Source organism: Seriola dumerili, unplaced genomic scaffold, assembly GCF_002260705.1.
Source record: "Seriola dumerili isolate Sdu_G_001 unplaced genomic scaffold, Sdu_1.0 BDQW01000668.1, whole genome shotgun sequence".
In the NCBI taxonomy this organism is placed as follows: Eukaryota; Metazoa; Chordata; class Actinopteri; order Carangiformes; family Carangidae; genus Seriola; species Seriola dumerili.
In genome coordinates, this window is record NW_019174923.1 from 1,146,889 (window position 1) to 1,172,209 (window position 25,321).

Below are 25,321 nucleotides of genomic sequence, written 5' to 3' on the forward strand. Positions count from 1 at the left end.
ATGAGATCTAAATTTAACAGTTTTTTTTATATGATGTTATGTAGAGCTCGATGAAGTTCAACTGGCATAGTCAACCTTTCTCCTTCATCCGCTTTTCTTTGTTATTCATATAGTAAATGTTAAATATTTTTGGGGTTTAACCTGTTGCTCAGACAAAACAAACATGTTTGGCTTTATGAAATGTTTTCAAATAAATCAATCACTCAATAGTGAAAGTGATTGTTAGTAATCGTATTATGTGGGTCATTGTAAAACTCTGCAGATGCTGTAGTTAAAACAATTGTTAGCCTTTCAGAAAATAAGGTTCCAAGTTCCTATTTATTTATTTTTCAGTTGTGCTGCTCTCCAAACACTGAAACAATTCAGGTAACAGGATGGAAACAAACACTCATGCGGGAAAAATGTCACTGGTTTTGGCCCACAGATATATTTATCCCCGTCTTTAAACAGGTTCTAATTGTAATAATATGTTCCCCTTTGTTTTGCTGTTGCACAACTCGACTCAGGACAAACACTTCATTAATCGAGTAGACTATGTTAGGTAGTCAGTAATGAGGTGAATGTTTGAAGAATAAAAGCGATAATGACCCAAATGTTTGGTTTCCACATATATAATTATGCATTTATTGACAAGAATGATACAGGTCTGCTGTGGGACATACTGAGGTCAAGCCAACTAACAGATGTGCGTCTTCAGTTTACTTAGCGGACCTCCTGGTCCTCTTGTCCCAAGAGAAGTTTGCACCGTAGGATTTCACCCGGGGCTTTGAGCTTCTCTTGTCAGTTATATCGTAGCTCCAACCTGAAGCAAAAACATTATGAGAGTAAGTGATGGGGCGAGAACGTCACGTATGTTCACTTTGGATGAGTTCCAACCACAATGAGGTGTTTTGTAGACATCAACAGGCTGTGTGTAGTCAGAACTGCACTAATCGCTTTCATGGTGCAATAAACAGAGTAAGGCAGTTTCTTTGCTGAGTTTCAACAAACTCTCCCAGATGGTTCAGTTCTCTGAGTCAAAGTGAACTTTCAGTTGGTCGACAGAAAGCCATCTTTAACTTTAATTAACAGAGGACTGTTTCACATGATCTTGTTGGCCCATCAAACAAAATCTTTTAATGTTTTATTACTTGATTTGTCATAAGGCTTTTTGTTGCAATAAAGCGATTTTAACAGGAGCGGTTTTACTGCAATCAATATCACAGTTCTGGTCTGAAAAGTTTAATAAACTGTGTTTATAAAATATATAATATTGTCAAGATCCAGAGAGAGTATGATGGTCTCTGCTAGACTGATTCATCTGATTACCGATTTATCTGCTGCTGAGAATAAACTGTATCATATCATATTCAGAGGGTTAAATCTGTTATCCAGATTTTTATACCAGTGTCCAAAATTTAGTTTCTTTTTATAGTCAATGTATAATTGAAATCTGTTTAAATTAAATATATATATATATATATATATACTAATATATATATAAAGCTTTCAGTTACCACTCAGGATGGTCAAGTGACCCACTGATGCTTTACATTATGTGATGCTGTAACACTATTTGATCAAAATTCACATAAATCCAGATTAAATCTAGCTAATCCTGCACCAACCTGATGATCTATGATGCAGTCACTACAGCAAAACTGGCAACCAACTCAACAGATATGAGCATCACAATCCTCCAACCAACAATCGGAATCTACTGTTTGTCTATCAGTCTGTTCGTTCCACTGATTCAGTTTTGGTAAAACTCCAAGCGATGGTGTGCACTTTAAAACAGTCACTGCATTCACTGTTATATGTTTTGTTTTAAAAGGTAAGGTCTATCTAAAATCTTGACAATTCTTAGATTTCGTACCATTTTTCTCAGCAAAAGCAATGGCATCTTCCTTGGAGGAGAAAGAGAGCACCATGTTGGATAAAGGATCAGCCCTGAAAGGCAGAAAGAGCTGTTAGCCTCATAATGGTCACATCACTGGGGGCAAATATCATAAGAAATGCTCTATGATCCAAATGCTATTTAACCAAAAATCATTTGCCAAGAGTAATGCCCACTCATCAACCCCTTATTAATAGATGTATGAAGAAACCATTATCACAACACAGAAAAGCAAAAAAACATATATACAACAAATATATATAATAAAGACTCATTGAATTTTATGTGTTGTAAAAAAATTGGTAGGAGATTCTTACGTTGAGGCCCAGCCCATCAGCGGGTTCTCCCAGCGCTCTCTGGTATCAAAGTCCATCTTCCACTTTTTGGTGCTGTTGACTCCTGACTGCATGGCTGTTTTAGCAGGTACAAATATGTGAACCTTGCGTGTCTTGATGTGTTCCTCTGGAACCCCTGTCACAGGGCTGATGTCCTATGGAGAGACAGACAGAAGCACATTATACAGTAAGTAACACAGTTAATGAGTTAATAAGTTAATGTCAGACTGGAGAACATCATAAATAAATATACTAAAGTTATCTTTAACAAATTCATAGAAAAGTCCTACAGTTTGACCACATTTCATTGCTTTTAAATAACAATCCCATGCACAGCTCAAGTAACAGTTATTTTAATTAAATAAATAATAAAAAATAACTATCAAAGTTGCTGCTGATTAATTTTCTGTCAATCAACTAAAACTAAACGATTAATAATAATTAATCAATTTAACTCCTTTGTAAACAATAAAGCATGGAACTTGGAAGAGGGTTCAACTGAGCAACTTTTTTATGCTAACCATGTGTATGGAAATAACTAATTGACATGTTTCTGGTTGGAGACCACCCGGTGGTCCACCACAACCCTTCTGACTTTCATTTTACTTGGTGATTGATGTCTTTTTTCTTCCCCTACAAAGAACAAGGGTTCGTGAAAAGATATATGTGTGTGCGTTTGTTGAGACAGGCCATCTGAAAGTTAGCTCGCAGGTGTTAAAAAATACAACTTTAAGCTCTGACAGCATCTTCTTAATGTCAGAAAAGATGGGGTTAGGAAAATGTTCAGTGGCTATAAAAAGTACTTAGGTAATCAACTGCTTTGTGTTTTGTATTTTGAAGCTTCACATCAGTCAGTAGAGATTTATTTTCACTTTAAAATATCAGGGTCAAAAAAAGCTCAAATGCATCTTCAGTGTCAGAAAAACAATAAAATATGAACAATCCACAGTGAACACTTTTTATAGGCACTGTAAAACAAACTAAAAGTTTGGATAGTATTTTTATTGTTTCTGTGATCTGATGATCACTCTGTGGGCATTTTGGTCTCTTTTGCCAGCTCAACTGTTACAACTGCATATAGATCTTTCCTGAGACCAAACTTGTCAGAATTTTGCTGTGATTTCCTTTTTTTTTTAATTTTTTTATGTGGAGCTTGTAAACGTCCATCAGTGTTTAATGGGCTGACTTTTATCAGGCAACAGTTCAATAATTCAATTTTTTGTTTTTTAGACTTTAAATTTGTGCATGATTTTAGTGTAACTGAACAAAAGCACTATAACAAAGAAAACCAGAAAGCCATAACTTACATATGTGGACCAAAAAAAACAAACCCAAATAAGAAGAATAGAATAGCCATCTTTATGCTGTTATTCATACTCTTTTGCATTGAGGTGGATGAAATTAATGCCTAATACTTGAGGTGATTTATTCCAGACCATCAGAAAGTAGGCCAGCGCGACAAGAGGAGGAGGAGGGGCCTTTGGGCGTACTAAATGCATATTCCTGAGCAACTGGAGCCCCTTCAAGCGCCTATCAAGGATCTGGTCCGATTCTTCAGGGAATTAGCAAACAAGCAATGGGAAGTCGGCGACAAAACACAGACGAACCTCCCAGCATGCAGGCAGCAGCCACCCAAGACTGAGGGCTTTCCAGGGTGCTCTCCTTTCAATACAAGAATTTTACACATTTCAATGGCCATTACAACTTCAAAGAATCAAATTTTCATCATTGTCTGTCATCTGCCAGTTGATTTGTAGAAAGGGGGTCGTTTTGCATGAACTCTACACAAAAGCCCGCCTTTCCTTGGGCAAAGGAGCTTCCAATGGTATTTAAGCCTAAGAACTTACAGGTCCAATTGCTTAACTATTGCTCGTTTCAGTGAAATATCTTTTGCCATGCTAAGAGGCAAGACCAGACTGAATTTAATCATAAACAAGATCTGCACATTGAAAAGATTGTTAAAATGAAAGGGAAAAGACGAACAAAAGGGGGAAAAAAAACTTCACAAGTGCTCGGTAATTATTTCCGGCTGCCCTATCTACTTAACCTTAACAATTCCCTCTTGTCACAGAGAGGAGGAAAACATGTTCCCTTCACCCAAAGGGGGTAATGGTGGACAGTTCATGACACAATCATACACAAGACAGTGTGAGAGAGCCAGGGTCATTTTTTTCTGCAGGTAATTAAAAATGTTTTTAAATTTTTCTTTCAGCAGGATATCATTTCTTATTTTCAGTGGATAAAGATCTGTACTCAAAAAGCGAGGTAAGAAAAACTTCCTGAGAACAAAACTTCCTTGTGCACATTGAACCATAACAAATTTGGAGTTGTAAATTGAGGAGAAAAATCATGTACAAATAGTACCTTTGGAATTGAGGTAAATAAAATTAGCAGTCAGAAACATTTAGCAGTTCTGTGGTCTGGTCTGTTCAAGGGGATGGATGCATGAAAATCCCTCTCCGAGACGCATTAGAAATTATGCCCTTGGGATTAGCAGAGCAGACTATGGTTACGCGTATGTGCGTTACATAAACCATAACTGACACATGAGGCCCATGTATGGTAAAGTGGTGCCATAATTTGTCCAGATGTAGCAGACCTTAAATCACATCTTAGGCGTGGATGAGCACAAAAGATCCTTCATGAATGAGGGAGGATGTGTCAAAACAAAAACTCTGCCAAATCACTGAAAACACACCGCTCATTATCTGGCATTGTTTGCAAAAAATACGAGTCTAGACTTTCTATGATACTTGCACGCATTACACTGAAAGCTAGGAGGGTTATTGGCATAACAGACTCACCCACAATACCCAGATTCACAAAGGGAATGATTGTGGCTGGAATGTGGTGTGTTCCCAGGAAGACTAGAGAGGGCCATCACAAAAGGAAAACCCACACGGTGGGCACTTTTTCTTCTGCCATGTACAGGAAGCAAAATGAGAACTATCAAGTTTGACACTATTCACAGGGCCTTCACGGGGCCCTACAATACCTGGCTGGGCAGACAGAATGCAGGGCTTAAGAAAGGGGGGAAAAAGGCTGGCAAAGTCTCCGTCACGTGAAAGCGTGTCGATATTTCTGACACCTCCAGGCTACGTGCCAAATAAAGAGCATAGGGGCTTGTCGCTGTGGGGCCGCTGGGCCCACCAGAATGCTGAAAGCTGGTACCCCTAATACTCCAACAGAGATCTGGGATGGAAGATTTCTGTGTAAACAAGAGAAAAAATCTCAATGTGCTTAAGTGAGGAGAAACTGTAGGAAATAACGAGATATCAAAAATAAATAAAAGTATATATATATATATATGTATGTAGTTCTTGTTAGCAGGTATTCAGAACAAAAACAGCACTGTGTCCAAAAAATGTAAGAGGCTCCTAGAAGTCCAGTTTGAGTAATAGATCCATGAGTTTGAAGGGTTATCAGAACAAAAACAAAACACTGCACAGCGGTTTATTATACCACGAGACGGGATTTGACAACTCTGTAGGCTAAACAGCAGAAATGCAGTGTTCAAGTATGAAGTAATACATTCAGAAGGTATTCAGACCCATTCACTTTTTTCACATTTCACAAAATCATTTAAATTGGATGGATGGATGGATGGATGGATGGATGGATGGATGGATGGATGGATGGATGGATGGATGGATGATGGATGGATGGATGGATGGATGGATGGATGGATGGATAATAGCTCTGGTGCCTCCCATTTTTCTTGATCATCTGAGATGTTTCTACACATTGATAATGCATGCACAGCTGATAATGCATATGAGAGCAAAAACCAAGCCAAAACCAAAACTTTCTGCTGCACTGAAGGTTCCCAAGAGCACAGTGGCCTCCATAATTCTTAAATGGAAGAAGCTTGGAACAACCAGAGCTGGCTGCCCGACGAAACTGAGCAATCGGTGGAGAAGGGTCTTGGAAAAAAAAAAGAAAAGGTGACCAAGAACATGATGGTTACTCTGGCTCCAAGATCCTGTGTGGAGGTGGGAGAAATTTCCAGAAGGACAACCATCACCGCAGCACTCCACTGATCTGGGTTTTATGGCAGAGTGGCCAGACTGAAGCCTCTCCTCAGTGAAAGACACATGAAATCTGCTAGAGGTTTGGAAAAAAAAGCACCTGAAGGACTCTCAGGCAAACAAGATTCGCTGGTCTGATGAAACCAAGATTGAGCAGTCTGGACTCAGTGTCATGTCTGGAGGAAACCAGGCACCTGACAGTGAAGCATGGTGGTGGCAGCATCATGCTGTGGGGGTGTTTTTCAGCAGCAGGGACAGGGAGATTGGTCAGAGTTGAGGGAAAGCTGAACAGAGCAAAGTACAGAGATATTCTTCACTAAAACCTGGTCCAGAGCGCTCAGGACCTCAAACTGGGCTGAAGGTTCATCTTACAACAGGACAATGACTCTAAGCACACAGCAAAGACCTCACAGGAGCGGCTTAGGGACAACTCTCTGAATGTCCTTGAGTGGCTCAGCCAGAGCCCTAACTTGAATCCAATCATACATCTCAGGAGAGACCTGAAAATAGTTGTGCACCAACAGTCCCCGTCCAACCTGACAGAGCCTGAGAGGATCTGCAGAGAAGAATGGCAGGAAACCTGCAAATCCAGGTGTGCAAAGCTTGTCGCGTCATACCCAAGAAGACTCGAGGCTGTGATCGCTGCCAAAGGTGCTTCAACTAAGTAAAGGGCTACTGAGTAAAGAGTCTGAATACTTATGTCAATGTGATATTTCAGTTTCTCCTTTTTAATACATTTGAAAACATTTCTAAAATTCTGCTGTTGCTTTGTCTTTATGGGGTATTGATGGGAGATTGATGAGGGAAAAAATGGACATGCTGCAATATAACAAAATGTGAATGGGTCTGAATACTTTCTGAATGCACTGTATACCAAGATCTGTGCTTGCAAATAAATGAGGGGACTTTTTTTTGCCTGCTCAGTGATATAAAGTATGGTCTCTATTTTCTTTCTTATATCATTCGCAGATCTGGTCCAAATGAAAAGTGAAAGAAAAGTTGAAAGATTTTGTGGTATGGTGTCATGCATATCTCTAAAGGGAATTATCTGTGACAAGAGAATAAATGTAATTTACCTTTAAAAATGGTTTGCCAATAAGAAAATAACCCCCCCCCCAAAATTAAAGTCAGACATTACTTTTGGATTCATCTCTGCAAGTGAAGCGATATAACACATATGATTTTTTTAAGCAATGGGAACTTTGAATAGTGCTTCATACTGGGGGACTTGGAGCATCATGGGGTACGACCAAATGTAGATGAAGACTTGAAAAGAAGTGAGTACAAGGACCTTGTCTTCTCAACACATTACTGTTCAGTCACTTAGTGAATTGAATAGCACTGTCTTTTTTGCTCAATCACTTGATATTCCCTTTGTTCTCCTTTAGAGAAAGACGACTATTTTAAACAAAAAGAAACCATAAAAAGGAAATTCACATCTGTTTTTACAATGATTCTGGCTCAACTATTAGTTATAAAAATGATAAACTCTACGATAAAATAGAGAGAAAAGACTTTGTGAAATGGACAAAAGATGAAGAATCTGTATTGACACCAAGTGTGGAATCAAGTGCACAAATGATTTTAATAACTAACCATTCGTTATCAGACTACTACTGACACAATATGAGCAACAGAAAATGAATTGCCAAAAACTTTTAAATGTAGAAAACTGGCGCATTGAAGAAGCTGATACCAGTTTACTTTTGGCATTTTTGCTTGAAGTGACTGAAATTAATCGATCATCAAAGTAGTTGCCGTTTAATTGTGTGTCAATCGAGTAACTGATTATCTAATTAATCATTTCAGCTCTATAAATATTAATTATTTATGTAATTTGCTGTAATTGTTTATTAATTAAAAACACCAAACTTGCAGTGGTTCTGGCTTGATTTTCGTGGTTTCAAGTAACCAAGAACTGAATGTGTTTGGGTTCTCTACTGTGGGATAAACAGAGACCTTTTAAGATGTTATCGTGGATTAAAGGACATTTTTCACTTTTTTCTGATAATTTATGGACAAACTAAACAATCGATAAAATAATCAACAGATTAATAATGAAAATAATCATGAGTTGCAGACATATGCGTCCTCTAATCCTAGCAAAATAGTCCAGACACAGGACCACATTGTATAAACACATTGGTACTGGCAGTCCTACTTTTAAGACTTGTTAGGGTTTACAAATCTAAACAGAGGTGCAGAGTGAATTTTCCTGTTAGTACAGTGACCAAATAGACAAACAAATAAACAAAGGATGTCTGTGCATGAATGACTCAGACAAAGCACTTGTAGCATCGCTACCACCTCGTTATGGGTAATGGTGGACACCGTGACAACCATGACACAAGTACGGTCCAGCCTATCATAGCATGAACACCCGTATGCCAAAACTGCAGCCCGGCAGCCAGGAAGGGTCATAAGGTCAGCCAAGCTGAATCATGTTGAGTCAGCATGTGGTGAAAGCCCAAACACATCACCCTTAACCCCCCACTCTCCAGCCCACACCCAGACCAAGAGCCTCACTCATCAGCCTCCGCCGGTTCCCACCTTCAGACGTCTTTGAAGTGGAAAAAGCGTGCCAATTACTGATTGGACATAGGGGGCGTCTCTAAAAGAAACAAATATTATGTTGCTTGCTCATGTGTAGGAGTGGTTCAACTCTGGAGAACAAGAAGCAGCTGGCGTGAGGGTCATCTCAAATCTCACATTACACATACCACTGAGGACTGGAAAGAGGGGGGTAGAGGAGGAGGTCATTTATGAATATTTTGGATGCAGACGCACTTGTTTGTTTGTGTGTTGTACAGCATCTCAAAGAAAAATGTCTTTTCATATGTAAAATTCTGTATAATTAACCCAATACTATGATAATGTATCAAGCAAAAATGCCAAACGACATTTCCGTTTTGAGCTTGTCAAATATAAGGATGTGCGTGTTTTTGTTTTCTATCATATAAACTGAACATCTTTGATTTAATGGACAAAACAAACAACATAAAGACTCTGACTCTGGGAACGTGTGATGGACATTTATTGCTATTTTTTTTTGACTATTTGAAATCTAAAATGATTAACTGAACAAAGTGGTTGATTAATTGATAATGAAAATAGTCAGTGTAGCTTTAGAACTATGCAACTATAGTCTACATTAACTAATTATTTTTCATTATTATTTATTTTTTCATTTTATTAGTTGATTAATCTTTTGGTCTATTGAATGTCAGCAAATAGCAAAACCTGGCCATTACAAGTTCCCATGGTGATAAATGTGTCATTTTGTCTGACCCAACAGTTGAAAACCAAGTAGACATTCAGTATACTGTCACAGATGCCTTAAAAAAAAAAAAGAAAAAAGAAAAAAATCACATTTGAAAAGCTGGAACCAGATGAATCCATTATCAAAGTTCCTCATTAATTTTCTGGCAATTAATTAACTAATCGTTTCAGGTCTAGTACACATGTGTAGTGAAATTCAACGCCACAAATTATAACGTTATCGTTTTTGTTGTGATGCTTTGTTGTGTTATTACAACAAACAGACTGGAGAGACAAAATATACTAGAAACCAGACTGATGCTCGTGTAAGACACCAAAACGAGTTCAGAAAATTAAGAAAAAGAGCTGCTTGTTTACAACAAATGAATAAATGGAAGTGTAGGCAAACACAAGTAGCAACCTTCTTTCTTTTTTTTTTATCCACTCTGCAAACACAACACTTTGCAGTTAGATACTTCCTAAAACTACTCGGCGCTGACAGGGCTGAGAAGTCCTCTTAAGAGGCTTAGTCTCTATGGAAGAGAGTGTTAATGAATGAAATACTATTTAGTGGATGATACATAATAAAGCCTCTTGTCTGGCACTCTTCAAAGACCAACATCCTCTGACCCACTACTCCAAACTTGAGCCGAGAGATTTTTTGCATAAGCGCGCCGTATGAAAGGGCAACCAGACAAAACAGACACTTAAGTTGTCTATGTGGGAAGGAGGGAGGAAGGGTGGGAGAGGAGGATGAGAAGGAGAGGAAAGGGGGGTGGGGTGGTGAATGTGGTCTGCTCCACTGTAGGTCACTCTGTGTCTGAGGCTAGACAGGCTTAGAGAATATACACCCTTGTACTGCAGACTTAAACTGCTTGTGCTAAATTTATCCTCATAGTTGGGATAGCTGGATTTTCATTGTGACTCTGTGTATTCATTGTCCTATACACTGATTTTCTTGCAATTTCGAAATGTGAAACCAAATACCTGTTTAAGGTTGCAGTAGCTGAGAGTACTTTGCCCAAAGACACTCTCAAAACACATTTAATTCTGAGGAAATTGAGTTCTCAAGTGACACTAAGCAAACTGGCGTGTCCGATTGAATAGCCCTAATGGTGCACTGAGAGGATCTTGTGTTAACCAGCTTCCTCTGAGTAACTTCTGTATCAGGGGATTTTATTATATCTTTGCATGACAAATCTTGACTGACAGATTCAGGATCCTTCAATCTGACTTCAATTTAGGTCTTTAAAAACAACCAACAACCTTCAACTACCTTGCTGCAATCAAACCCCACATCTTTTGTCCAGATGTGATGTTACTTGCCAAGCAAGAGCTGGGCTCTAAAGCTAAAGATTTCAGATTATCAAACTGAACATGCCACGCATCAAATAGGCATACCAATTTAATACTCTCTTCCTTTCCCTGTCTTTCTCCCTCCTTCCACCTCAGTTCCCCACTCTCTCTAATAACTGTCCTCCTCTGTCTCATAAAACCCTAGTGCCTTTAGAGAACTCTATAACAAGGCTTCACAAGCGCTTTAAGATTATGGTGTTGTGTTTATGTGGAGAGAGGGAGTGCACTTGGCCATGGCTGAAGCAGGAGTAGACCCCAAGACACTCAGGCATAAATGGGGGATATTGTATTAATGCATATTGAAGCAGCTGCTAAGATTATAACTGCAGTTGTTTCTGCAAGGGGCCAGTGAGTAAAGCGAAAGGCCTGACTCTAATTGAGGGAGGTCGCAGACATTACGTGTAAAGCTGTGTATCAGTGGCCAGCCAGCTGGACCCTAGGAGCTGCCCAGCATGCTTAATCAAACAGTAATTACAAACAAAAGCAGGTCGGCATGGGCACTCTAGGGAACAGCTTTTGGGCACTGGAGCTCCATCACGCAGGTCTTTTTATTTGGCTTCTTTTCTGTAATTCAGACAATGCCTTCAAAGATCTGCTCATAAAAATCCCTAACTTTAGGAAGGTTTTTCATTTTTGGGAGCTTTTAAATACGTGGAAAGAATTCAAAACTGTCGAGATTTGCATGGATTGCAAAGAATTGTTTTCATTATTTTATCTGCCAGATTACAGTCTTGATAATCAAATTGTTTAGTCAATAAAATTTCAGAAGATGGTAAAAAAAAAAAAAATGCCCATGTAGTTTCGTAAGGTGAAGTCATCAAATTGTTTTTTACGACCACAGTCAACAAGCCTTGGTTGAGATACTTGATTTACTATCACATCAAACAAACACTTTAGAAGCAGGAACGAGGGAATGTTTTGGCATCTTTGCTTGGAAAATGTCTTTAAACCTGAAATAACCTGAATTTTCTGCCCACTTGGTGGCAGTGGAAACATTGTTTTAGCTTTACTACGTTCAGCAGCTAGTCACTATCTTTGTATGTCTACTGCTTGGTGCTGTGCAGGCAGGATACAGTGGGATTATTAGAGCTTTTCAACACTGATTAGAGCAGTAAGAGCAAATTGAAACAGTAAAGTTGTGAGTCATATAACCAAAACAATGAGCTAAAAGATGCTATAAAGCTCAGAAATGCACTACAAGCAACATCTATCACATTACAGATTATAATTTGATCCATCGTTATTATAAAAATATTGATTATAGCCACTTTAATGACTCATCAGCCATCAAAAAAGTTGCCTCTTCTCTTTCTGTCTGCAGCCTGCAGTAAAATTGTTAATAGAATCCATTAAAAATCCTCTTCACTGGATTAGTTCATATTTTTGACCTGCAGGAGATTCTTGCCCTTCATAGCTTAAATTTGTCTGAAATGGAGCTGGCCAAACAAACTGTTGAGATGCGAGTTCCTGTAAGGTTTGCATTTTTTGGACAGACGAGAACTAAGGACAAGATAATGAGTGTCACACAAATATTGTCAGACAGAGTTTTTGGAGTGAATTCAAAATATCATTTCCCCTGGCCAAAATGCAACCTCATCTAAATGAGGTTATTCAAAAATGTTCACTACACAACAAGTGGCACACCACTTTCTCCTCGGGCTGCTCGACAGCGTGCGAACCTGGCATAACCTCTCAGTGGATTGAGACCTTTGTTTGATTGGTCTAACCAGAAAGCAATTCACACTTATTGACAGCTTGATGAATGACTAGCGTGCTGACATGCGCTGAATGCCCAAAAGGGAGAGTGCTCTCATTGCCCTCTTCCATGTGAGACAGAGACCACTGTACTGTAAACAGCTGAGGCCCTCTCTTTTTGGCCTGTCTGGGTAAGCATTAGAGTACTTCCCGCCGTCGCCAGCAACAGCACGCCACAAAGGAACCTCTGTGGCCGGCAACACTGAAGTGGCCACTGTCTTTTTCGTGAGTCTCAGGGTGTCTCACAAACTTTTTTCCATGCAAGCTTCTTTTCTTTCACCCCCTCCCCATTTTTAGAGGCCCTTTTTTCCTCTCCTCTGCTGTTCCTCTCAGTGGCCCCTACTGAGAGGACAGAGACAGACACTCCGCCCAGCCAAAGGTTTGTCTGCCAGTATGGTCAGCCTCAGTCTGGGACAAAAGCGCACTGACGCTGCCCACACACAGCAAACCCCCCCCCCCCAAAACAAGTCCACAACAGACTCCCACATTCTCCCCAAACTCCCCTTTTCTCCGTTATCTTCTATCTCCTTCGTCTTTTAATGACAAAGCATTTACTTCAAAGATCCCTCTTTGATTTTTACAGTTGGCACATTGCAAGCCTTGGCAGCTTCGAATTTACACTCATCACTGCTTAGACTGTGCTTTCACACTTAATGAAAGGGGGCACCAAAGACCCTGTCTGATGAAATATAAATGTACAGCTTTACCACATAATTTACAGAAAAAGTACAGTGACTTCTTAGTCACCCGTTGACCTGTGAACTAGCTTTCATTACATATCTTTAGCTGAAACCTACTCTTCAAGTGCTTTTGGAGCTATGCTGTGTGCCTAAAGCCACATCAGTTGACAAGTGTTGTGACTGCTCACAGAAAGTCACGAAAGAAAGCCGCAGATACAGTCTCCAACTGTTCGATAGGATGAGAAAAATAAAGCATTTTAGCTTCATAGGGATTCTTCACTAAGTGCATTTACATGCGTTACAGATGGATTCCTGCAGTTACTTTTATACTTTCAACTTCATGAGAAACTGAAAAACCCAGGTTCTATACTCAGGGTATTGGATTAGAGAAACAATGATTTTTCCAAAAAAAAAATTCCTGGAAAATGACGATTTCTTGGCCACGTTTACACGTAGCCAGTACAAAATGCCATAAAAATATGAAAAAAAAAATGCTCTTCAGGTACTTTTGACAAGAAAGAAAAATGGATGGAATAAAAAAATATTACAATTATGATTCTACTGCAGCTTTTGATCGCATTTTCATCATTAAGGCGCTTATACAGTGCAAAAGAATAGCTACAATACTGAGACGAAGAGAACAAATAATTCAGAACAAAATCATTCTGTTGGGGGAAACTGAAATCAATAACAAAGGGTACCAAATGTGAGATTAAGTAAACAATGTGAGCTATCGATGCAGACAATAGAGCACAGAAAACTAACTGAAACCTGTGCACTCTAACTTAAAAGTGAGTGTTGACACATTGTGGACTTAGGGAAGTAGAAGACTAGACATAACTGGATTAGACATGTACAGTATGCAAGCTAAGTCATGTCAACAGAGACAATGCAACTGCCATGTAAATCAACCTGCTGTATTTGATGCCAAACAAAGAACCCTCGGGTAAGTTTTAAAACTTCCACGTCTCAGAGAGAGAGAGATGTAAGCAAGTAAGTCATTTTTTATATAGCACCTTTCAAGAGCAGATGTCACAAAGTGCTTCACGATAAAATAAGAAAAAATAAAAGTGTCTACAGTATTCACACAAATCAAGCCCAATAGGAAAAAGTTCCAAAGCTACAACCTCAAAAGCATAGTCACTTTTTTTCTTTAGTCCGGAATTACATTGCTGCAGTAACTCTTTCAATATAGACAGGTGCCTGACCATAGAGGGCTCTAAACGTAATCACAACACTGATGTTACTGTGAATGATGACTGCCAGTAATCTTTCACTGAAACCCTGGATTTAGGTTCAGTGTTGTAAAAATAGGAGCTACAGTACAAACACACATCAAGACGAAACTTCCCTAATTAATGCTTTTGTTACATGGCCATGTTGTCATGAAAACAATATAGAGATCAAATACTTGTATTATTATAAATTAGTATGTAATGGTGGCTTTTGGCCCGTGGAAACATACCATAAAATATGACCATAATAATAATGATGATCATAAAGCTTTTATGTTGTTCCATAGCCTCAATTATGTTACTTTTTTAATTTAAATTAAAGCTTATCTGTATTTCAGTTTCATCACAGATCATTATATTGTCATATTAAACTAATTTGTCACCTAAACTCCATTTAGTAATATTTCTAATAACTTGTCATGAAAAGTTGGGAAGAGCGCAAAGAGAGGATTAATGGGAGCTGTGAGCACACACAGAACTACAGATGATGACATTTGCCATTACCATCATATTGTTACAAAAGCCCACTGTCTACTACAAACTCATTTTGGCAGCAAGTTTTTTAACAAATCTTCCAGGAAAGTAATTGGAGGACAGTAGATCAGACAAACACCAATTCGTGTGTCACGTTGAAGAGGGAGGGATCCTTACCAATTTCTCATCAACTGTAATAAGTTGCGTGTCTTGTCCTGGTTTCTCTGCCAGCCTCGATGTGGATGTGCTTGTAGACCTGAAAACGATTAGATAGACATTACACGCAAAGCACAAACCGCCAAAGGCAGACAAGCAACAAAGAAGCAAATGACGAGCAAGTTACACTCTGCAAACACTGACTATCTTGGAGGAAGCGATGGGGCAAGGATGCGGTGAAAAAGAAGAGACCAGGAGTGAATCCCGCCCCCCCGCCACATATTAGTTCTGTCTGGTGAATCTCTGGCAGACTGTCGCTCTCATCCTAATGACAGGACGTGCTTAATGTTGGCTGTGGTCAACTGTCAGGCGAGGACTGTGTAGCTCTTTGTGAATGTGCAGCCGTGTCCTGTCACAAAACAGTAATGTGCCATCATGGCTCAGCCGGGGAAGGGCTCTTCCAGATAATCACCTTGTAGATAATGCCAGGATAATCATAATTTTATTTATTTCTAATGTATAATTTTTACACTCAGAATTTCCCTTATTGTTTCATTTTTCCATTAAAACACAGAGGGAAAAAAACATGCAAAAAACACAACTATGGTTTATAGTGTAAAATGTTGCACATAAATGTAATAAAAAAAAAAATCTGTTCCTTAAGTCATCCCTTCAATGAATTCCAGCAGACTGCACTCACTTGCAAAAACATGTATATGAGATACGACTGTGTCCGATAATCAAAACGTTGTACAATCAACTTCTGTGCTGAAACGACTGGTTCATCAACAGATCAGTCAATGGAAAACAGGTAGATTCTAATTCTGATAACTACTAGTTTTCGAATTTAAAATGCCAAAGATTTGTTTGTTTCAGTTGCATAAATGACAGCAGTTGTCTACTTTGCCATTTCATTGTATTACAAATTTAATGGTTGGAGGGTTTTTGTCTGCTGATCAAATACAGTAAATCATAAAGCTTATTTTGACTCAAAAGGTCAAAAAATAATTAATCAATCGATAATGAAAATTGTTTTTAGGCTCAGGTAATATTTTTACCTCTCCAAATGAGCTATTTGCAACAGATATTTATTTTTCAAACTATTCATCTGTCTTTTCCCTTACTGTGCTAAAGGAATTTTGTTTCAATAGTCAACTTTTATTAGCCAACAAACTGTCTAAAAAATAAAAGGCATCTATTTCTTATCACCAGTATGTCACATCAACTCGCATTTTCACTTGTATATGCACTTCACCATGTATATCCCTTGGTTAAGCAATGCAATCATACCTGTCATCTATTATTTAATGATCTTATCTTGTGCATGATGAGTGATGTGTAATGTGTAATTATAAAAGCTGAAAAGAAACGCTATCGTGTGCAATGTGACAATGTTCTCAGGTTGCATCATTCTATGAGGTATGGCAAACTTTTGGCTGCCCTTCCTTTATCATTACTTTTTGAGGAATCTCTTTACCTAACCAAAAGCTAATTGTGACTCAAAATGTTGTGCTCTATTCCTAAAGGAAATATTCAAGTGTTGAGAGACCTTGGCAGATAAATCGCTATCCAAGAAACAATATAATTTGCTGCCTTGTGCATCAGTATAGTTCAGCAGATCATAATCCCTGAAGGTAAATCAATCATCTTACACCAACTGATGTCTGTTTGTCCACACACACACACACAATGCAGAGACACCCCAACAAAATAAAACACTGATATTTTTGGGTCAGTACCTCAATATAAATAATCATCGTCAGTCAAACGCGATTGGAAAACATTATAATGCTATATCAAATTTTTATACCCCAAAATCCCAGACAGTATCTACTGTCATACCAAGGTAAGGTGTCAATTAACGAGTACTTTGTGAAACACACATGGAGGCGTGTTTGTTACTGCAAGAAATGCATTGTGTTTTAACTTTTTTTTTCGGTGGGGTCTTTTATTAAATTAAGTTCCCAGTCTGGCAGAATGGTCTTAGTAATGGTATGCAGCACATATGTGCAGCAGTGAACAACGTTAACTGCGTTAGCTCGTGAACTGGTTTGTATTCAGACTTGCTAGTCCTAGTGTTAGCTACTTAGCTGGCTAGCCGAATGTTGTAAGGACACGGGGTAACGCTGGCGTTTACTAGTAGCCTAGTTAGTTTAAATACGCGAGCAAAAACGCAGTCAACTGTGTAAACTCACACCCAGTGCCCAATAAAGAGAAGAAACTTTTAACATGGTTTATTTACGTGATTTATGCTTTAACGCTAGTTAGCTTACAGTCACTCATTAGCCTGGGACATGCCAGACTCACGGCCTCCTTCCTTCGTATTTAGCCAACTTGGAGTTAAATGTTTCACACAAAATGACTCAAAGTAACACGCATCTATATAAAACTAATAAACAATCAACATGGAATTACCTGATAGGGTTCAGGAACACTTTAGAAGCTGCATTGATCACAGTTAAACGTCCCAAGCCGAGAAGTGACATTGAGGACGCCATGACTGTTGTCAACAATGACGTACGGCGAACGCGAAGGAACAAACAGTACGAGCTGGTGAGTAAGACAGCTGGCCGAGAATTGGAGGAGTGATGCCAGCAACTAAAATTACTTTACAGGGATGTGTCACATACAGTGAAACATGTCCAGACATATCTAGCGTCTATTCACCCCACTGATGTTAGTTTCATTTCACAAATAACGATGATGGGGGTGTTAACGGAAAGAAGCCCAGCACATCCAGAGGAATTTACTTTTGGATTCTAGAAATGGCTTCGTTCTCCTACAAGATTATGTTTCCCCTTTTCCTTTCTTCTGTTTTGCTTCATAAAATTATCAGTATATACAACAGTTCTTAAACTTAGCTTTGACTAAACTGCAGTTCAAATATATCTAAAACGTTTATTAAACTTGGTTGCTTTTCAATCATTCCCTTTCTAAATTGTTTTAATGAGTTTAACTGACTTTAAGAGTTCTTCCCTTTGATATTGCAACTAATTTATGACATTTATAATAATTATTGCATGTACATATGCATATAATAAGAATACAAATGCACTTTTTATGAAATGATTGTAGGGATAAAACACTATTATTTGCTGTACTAACCTAAACATTCTGCAGTATAACTTGTTAATTTATTTGAGCATTCAGTCAGTGTTTTAATGAAACATACTGTATTAGAGGTGGTAAAATCAAGTTCAGAGGAGTTTTTGACTTTGGCTAATCTGAATAAATTGAATACTTTATCACTCTGGATTAAGTTGAAATACAGTTCAATCCTTGAAAGGATTGATTCCACAGTGTAAACAGATTTGTCAAATGTCTAATGATAGATATCTCATTGCCAAACCTTAAACTGTATGTATGTCTAACAGTTTGATCTAGGTCAAACTTCTCCTTTGAATTAATCACATGCACTGGCATTATGTTTAACTACATGTTATTCACAAATCAATAATATAGCAGAGTCAGAAAAAGTATAAGGAAAAAAACTTTTATTGTTTCACTCTTCATATCTGTACAAATACCATCAAACTTTGTATGTACATATGACATTTACATAAAAAATACAAAACTATATATTCATAACAGAATTTTGTATTTCTCTTGTGATGTTTGAAATAAAAATGCATTCTGAAAAAAACAAAAAAAAACAACAACAAAAAGAAACAAAGTGATGAAGTCTGATATAGTGTAGAGTACTGCAGTTCGTTAGTCCTATTTGAGCTCTGCGAGAGCAATATGGAACACATTGGCAAGAAGACAGCACACAAATGTTAATGGCACATTGTTTCCAAAATAATCAAGTATCATCCAAAACTTACCTCTGCTCTAATGTGGTGAGACAAAATTATTATTATACTATTGAATGATGTCTAAAGTTGTCGTCTCCGTGTGGAAACAAATCTAAAGGGCTGTAACTGAGGAATAACCAAAGAATAAGAAAAGAAAAACAAATGGCTCTTTTTTTTCTCTTCCATTTCATCGTTTCATCCATTACATCACTGCTGTGTTGCATTCAATGCTCTTTTGCGAAACCATTGAGAGAATCCCTTTGGTCAGTTATTATGAGTTGTAAACAAACCAGAAACACTTTATGTACATAAAATGATTGATATATTCCCAATAAATAAACACACAGCCTAAACATGCATTTACGTATGTGTGACATAAACATCTGTGATAGAGATTTGACAGAAACAAGCAGATTTTTACAGCTCAGGGAATGCAATTTACAGCTTGTAGAGGACTTATACTTACACGGTAACATGACAAATAAATAACACTGCTTCTCTTTGGACAAATATATTTCTTCATGATAAAAAAAAAAAAGAAAGTAAAAGGAACAACAAAAAAGGGGGAAATGAGTGGTAACACAAAATATCATGGTAGATAGTAAGCCTGACAATGTAAATGTATAAATTATAAAACACAAAAAAGTATAAATAAACATCTAGCAGACTGAACTATATGTATACTTCCTTTTTCTTTAAAAAATAAATAAGCATACACATAATGTACAGTATGGACATGATTCCTTGCCCTAGGACTGTTCCCCTAGTGATGAGAGCCTATCCATCCAGTATAGAAGATAAATGGACATAGGCCATGTAGTCTGAGTCCTCATCTTCCTCATCCTCCTCCTGGTCTTCTGTAATGGCTATATGGGAGAATATATGGTAGCTATTGTATGAATATGGACTACAACAGCGTAGAATATCACTGAATGTTCTCAACAAAAAAAAACTCACAGCAAAGCCACTGGCACACAGCCTCCATTTTGTTTCTCTTTTTTTTTTTTTTTGTCATTTGAGTGTGTGTGCATATGTTTCTATTTATGTGTGTGTGTGCGTGTGTGTGTGCGTGTGCGTGTGTGTGTGTGAGTGAGGCATCAACAATTACTGTGGCATCCCCAATTATGCAACTTCCATTTACATAATCTAGCAAGTCAGGGCTGCAACAAGAGAAAAAAAGTGGGTTGATGGAAAAGAGGGGTGGATGGGAGTTTGAGGGAGGGGAAGGGGGTTACAAGGTGGGGGGGGGGTTGGTTGGCGGGTATTGTGTGGGGGGTGGGGGGTTTAGGGGGTGGGGAAACTGGGGACTGGGGACTGGGGCTGATGGTTCCAGTGGCTCGGGTCTCTTTTGGGCAGATTCCTGAAAGCAGACACACATAACACAGAAAAGTGCTCTTGTGTTCTTGGATTTGCTAGTTTCTTTGTTCTGATCATTGTTTTAACTTCTGGCTCAAACTTACAGGGAGGGAGGACTCTGTGTCACAGCCTGGACTTAGCAAGCAGGTCAGAGATCATCAACACAGTTCTGAGGTATTTTCTTTTCTTTTTACAGAAGAGATTTACATTGGACACATAAAAAAAAAGCACACAAGCAAGAGCAAGAGTGACAATACAAAAAGAAAAAAAAAAAAACAGGCAGTCCCTCATCAATCCATATGGATTTGTAATTTATGATACATATTCTGGTAGACAACACATTCACTGGAAACAGCACAGACAATAAAGGTTAGCTGATAAATGTTAGCTTTTCTCCTATTGAAGAGATGAGAAGTAAGAGAGCGTGGTTCTACAAGCTTCTTATGCTTATCCTGCACACTGTAAAGTATCACATTTATATTTAGCTCATGAGGTGATCATAAAGTTGGTCCCTTGGATTCCATCGTATACCTTAGGCACATCACATTAAGGTATTTAGTCAGGAGAAAGAAACTAACAAGGAGACATTCTTCTACATTGCAACTTGGAATGTAAATTTGATACTTCCTTGTGGCTATTGTTCAAATTTTTTGATGCTTTACGCCCCAGATCGGTGAGCGCATGAGTGGCTCGCTCTGGTCTGCAGATAGGTAGTCTACGCGAATAACAACGTCAACATCCATCGTCGTCATCACTAACATGGCACCAATGTTACAATCACCTTATGCACATCATATGAGTATATGTTCTTATGGACATGTTGGCAGTGTGGTGTATGTCACAAGAGGCAGTGCATTTTGAATTGATTGATTACAGCCAAAAAGCAACAAAAAGAAAAACAATACAAGTACACCATTCCTATGAAATTAGCAATGTGACCATGGAATTTACAAGCTGTAAAGATATGACCACTATCGTAAAAATAAACCGTTACTGATTAAAAACCTGCATGAGATTTAAGGCAACCTGCTCCTGCAGGTCACTAGCATGTCCATAAACTTAACTAGTTTTAAATATCAAGATTGTTCCACTGCAAACAAAATTAGTCTCCTTTATTATTAGTTGTGATGCTAATGAAGTTAACTTTCCCCAGACTCTTAGTTCGAGTCTGCTGATATAGAATAGTGTTTTTTCATTCACCTTCCTGTTACTTTGTTTTGCAGAAGAATTGAAAAAAGTAAATTTAAAACAAAACGAAACAAGAACACAAGAACAAAAGCCAGCGACAAAGACAATGTCATGCAAGTTCTTCCATTCCCAAGTCCTTTCTGCTTGCTTAAGCTGTGCTTGGTGGTGTGGCTGGGGTGGGAGTTTGGGGAGAGTTGGGGTGGGGTGGGGGGGCACTTTCAGGGGGAGGTTTTTGTTGGGAAAGCAACATGGAATATTGTCTTTTGCTTGGAGAGGGGAGGGGGGGTGTTTTGTTTGCTTTTTTTTTCATATTTTGCTTTTGTTATTTACTTACAGTTGCAAGATCCCGAGTGCTTGACTTCCAGCAGCACACCCATAGAACAAGCAGCTTGCTTCATGGCACATTCACTGGGATATGTGGTGTTGTCGCTGGCACACACCGCCTCGTCCGTCCTGCTCTCCGGACAGGTCTCATCACACAGTGAGCAGCGGCCCCGGCTCATTCGAGCATCCCACAGACACTTTTTCCCGACACTGCACTGGATGTCCTCACACGACTTGGCCTCTACAGGAAGAGAGGAAGAAATCAGCACAGAGGAAATCTTTGATTAGATGGATTATCATGAACGCTTTTCAAGCAGGATCAGATGACTGCTGAGTTTTTGAAGAACTAAGCTAGGAATAAAAACTAAATCCTATTTTATAGGCTTAGGTCTTGTGGCAGGGAACAAAAAGTCATGTTTTAATTAGCATTTTTAAGTCTACATGATTTAGATTGACTGCTTTCTGGATAAGAATCCATCTGACTCAAATATTAACTTGAAGCATGTCTTCATGGCCCCCAGCACTCCCCTGTTTTGCTCTCTTTCTCCCTCCCCCTCTCCTTCCCTCTCTCCCATATGGGATAGTGCTGCCAACATCAGGAAATAATAAGATGTCTATCATTTCTTGAGCAAACACAAGCAACTACCAAACTCCCTCCCTCCCTCTCTCTCTCTCTCTCTCTCTAAGACCCCCTCCTCAGTGGAATGTTGGCAAAAATGAACAGTGAAAAACTGCAGAGCTGGCCAGGAAGAAAATGCACTCAAATAATATTCAAAGTCAGTGACTGGAGGCGCTGCACAGGGAGCAAAAGTCTCATGCTCTCATGTCTCTAGCTGCAGACTTACTGATGCATTTTCCCTCATATGCCACTCCAATAGATCTGCCGAGGAGACAGGTAGCTCTTCTCAGGTGACACGCGCTGGCATAGATGATCCCGTCGTTTCCACACAGGTACTGCTCGGGCGACGTCACCTCGGGGCAAATCCGATTACACGTCACACAATATGCGTTATTTGTCTGGTCCACGACGCATGTGGAGCTGCCGGGGCACAAGACGTCACGGCACGTTTCTGTCGAGACAAAGAAACGAGGAAGATTTTGTTCAAACTGACATGAAATGAAAGAAAAAATTACAACAACCCGTTGGATTCTTGGCACGTGCAGCTTTAAAACACGTGGAATCTCATAAGTGGGTGGAATTAGAGATAATATATACTTACTCTTGCACTTTCCCTGGTACTGCACGTCCAGGTCGGGGTGGCCTTTGCATTTCGCCTTCAGCAGTGCGCATTCGTCTTTGTAGGTCTTTCCATCTGAGCCGCAGACCGGTCCTTTCCAGGTGATGTTGGAGCAGTCTGGTGCGCACACGCAGCGTGGCTTACTTCTTCTGTTCATCTTGCACCTCTTTCCAGGCCCACAGTCAACATTATCACAGGTTTCTAAAATAAAAGGTCTGTGTTAGGTGATGCTGATGAGGCTTTTGGCCCTTTGCGTAAAATCACTCTGGCGCATAAAGTGCACACTAGAGAGATCATTTACGCACTTTGCTGTGCGTAAATCAGATCATCGCTAGGATTTATGAAACGAAATGACTTGGGATGTTTATTGTGAGAAAACGAAGGGAAATGAGTGCACCTCCACCTTTGCAAGGTATGCAATTGGGGGCTCCGCCATTGAAGATCATCCACCTAAAGAGCGTGCTGTTAGGGACGTCCTCCTCGGTCCAGGACGTCCCCAGTCTTCCACTACGACAGCACTCCTCCCTGCTCATTCCCGGCATGTAGAGCACCTGGCACCTCCCGTTCTTCCCCTGCTGCAACCAGCAGTTCCCAGCTGTAAACAGAAAAAACACAAGACAACCTCAAATGTCGCATGTTGAACGCTTGAAAACCGCTGACCCAGACGCACTAGACACTCACGCAGCCCGTATTATCCGAGACGCTCCCTCCCTCCCCTTTCGCCCTCCCGGCAGTATTTTGTCTGATTTTTTTTTTTTTTTTTTTTTTTTTTTTTGCGAGACTGTTAACACTTGCCTATCCTATCTGTGACTGACAGCCCTTACAATGCAGCCACAAACCAAAAAAGTAATAAGAATCTTTCGAGGGGGGGGTGGGGGGTTGCCCCTTATCCCCCAGTCTCCTTGTTATCACTGGACAGAAAGTGGAGCGTCTAGACATAGCAGCCAATCTCCCTCAGAAAACCACGGTCTTTAGGTAACAAGGCTAAACACACCACCGTCTCTAACGCCTCAGAACAATATCCCAGACATACCCCCACCAAACAATGCCTTGTTTACCAAGAAACCAGAGTAAAGTTCATTTTAAACATATGCAAATAAAAAACTGAGTCGTTATCCTAAATCTATGGCACAAAAATATCCTTTGATCCAGACAAGAGCAGAATCTCTAGACCGACATAGACACACATGACATGAAGTGTCCATGAACTGGTTTGTTTCTTAAATTGAATAGATAATTCCATTGTATCTATTTGAACTATAAGATCCCAAACAAAGAGCGGTAGGTGCAAAAGTCTGTAGTTGTATTATGTTTTGTAATAACAAAAGAAGACTATTGCAAAAAAGCATTTTTGTACACAATGCTGAATGGTTGCGTGTGGTAAATTTATAAATAACACGCTCATAAACTCACAGTGGACGTTCTGAAGTTTGTTCCAGGTTAGACGACAACACCGCGAGACAGTAAATGCTCATACAAAAGTATCAGAATATGCTCAGATATTGTGGGAAGCTGACGCTGCCACCAACACGGCGTGGCGGCTTAAGTGTGTGCGCCTGGCGAGGGCTGCAAAACTTGCCATAGTCTCACTTTGAAGTGTCCCATATGGCACCTGTTTTATGGACACTTTACGCACGCACTGTCTGATGTAGAGAGAGTTTTATCAGCGGGGGGAAAAAAGGGTGCTCACTTTGAAAAGTTTGTCGGCTGGAGCAAGTAGCCGACACTCGTGCGCGTTTTTGCGGCTGACAGCAGTCGAAGTTTCTCAAAAACGGAGAGCAATAAAAGAAAATTGATGAAGAGAAGCTTACCTTGAACTTTTTGATGTTCCATGAGGTGACAAAGCCATATGAAGAAGAGAAAAATGCCCGGGTGGAGGTGGTGTTTCAGCATCCTAAACATGATGGAGAGGCAAAGTGAACCACGTATTTGACACAGGCAGCGCAAAAGTAATCTGCTTAAGGTGGCAGTGTTGAATAAGTGTCAGTCTGAGAATGCAGCCTCTCTTTTTAAATCTATAAGGGGTCTCGGGTTGACTGTCTCTGGTGGGCGGTCTCCTCTTCTGTGGGGGTGGGGAGATTTTTTTTTTTCTTACCAAAGTTTTTTCAATCCTAATCAGGTGACATCGTTACAAGCAACTTTCTCTCGCCACAACAATTAAAGAATATGAAAGTGTGGATTTGGAATAAAACACCAAACTTGGGAATTTTGCGGCTTTTCAGTCTAACAAAGGAAAAAGACTAAATGTGGCAGTTGATATGAATTTGG

The 25,321-nt window shown here is 39.3% G+C and overlaps 2 protein-coding genes across 3 annotated transcripts; both read right to left on the reverse strand.

Moving 5' to 3' along the window:
- Positions 1–595: 595 nt before the first annotated feature.
- On the reverse strand, positions 596–17,683 carry ndufs4 (NADH:ubiquinone oxidoreductase subunit S4). Its single transcript, XM_022765275.1, has 5 exons — positions 17,569–17,683; positions 15,175–15,253; positions 2,194–2,366; positions 1,856–1,929; positions 596–802 (listed from the first exon to the last, which is right to left on the reverse strand). The coding sequence occupies exons 1-5, from the start codon at positions 17,649–17,651 to the stop codon at positions 699–701; spliced, it is 513 nt and encodes a 170-aa protein (XP_022620996.1). The 5' UTR covers positions 17,652–17,683; the 3' UTR covers positions 596–698.
- A 979-nt stretch (positions 17,684–18,662) lies between these two features.
- Positions 18,663–25,010, reverse strand: fst (follistatin). Of its 2 annotated transcripts, none has more exons than XM_022765211.1 (6): positions 24,865–25,010; positions 23,457–23,648; positions 23,036–23,254; positions 22,661–22,885; positions 21,826–22,056; positions 18,663–19,813 (listed from the first exon to the last, which is right to left on the reverse strand). In XM_022765211.1, exons 1-6 carry the CDS (start codon positions 24,953–24,955, stop codon positions 19,725–19,727), a joined length of 1,047 nt encoding a protein of 348 aa, XP_022620932.1. In that variant the 5' UTR covers positions 24,956–25,010; the 3' UTR covers positions 18,663–19,724. The 2 variants fall into 2 exon arrangements, with proteins under 2 accessions (XP_022620932.1, XP_022620931.1); XM_022765210.1 differs by having other exon boundaries at positions 23,451–23,648.
- Between the last annotated feature and the right edge of the window lie 311 nt (positions 25,011–25,321).

Excerpts from the sequence above, each read along its gene's own strand:
- fst (XM_022765210.1), bottom strand. The coding sequence starts at position 24,955 with ATGTTTAGGATGCTGAAACACCACCTCCACCCGGGCATTTTTCTCTTC. Across the intron at positions 23,649-24,864 it reads GGAACATCAAAAAGTTCAAG|CTGGGAACTGCTGGTTGCAG; the intron begins GTAAGCTTCTCT and ends TTCTGTTTACAG. Across the intron at positions 22,886-23,035 it reads GTACCAGGGAAAGTGCAAGA|AAACGTGCCGTGACGTCTTG; the intron begins GTAAGTATATAT and ends TTGTCTCGACAG.
- ndufs4 (XM_022765275.1), bottom strand. The coding sequence starts at position 17,651 with ATGGCGTCCTCAATGTCACTTCTCGGCTTGGGACGTTTAACTGTGATC. Across the intron at positions 1,930-2,193 it reads CTGATGGGCTGGGCCTCAAC|GGCTGATCCTTTATCCAACA; the intron begins GTAAGAATCTCC and ends TCTGCCTTTCAG. Across the intron at positions 803-1,855 it reads TGCTTTTGCTGAGAAAAATG|GTTGGAGCTACGATATAACT; the intron begins GTACGAAATCTA and ends TTTTTGCTTCAG.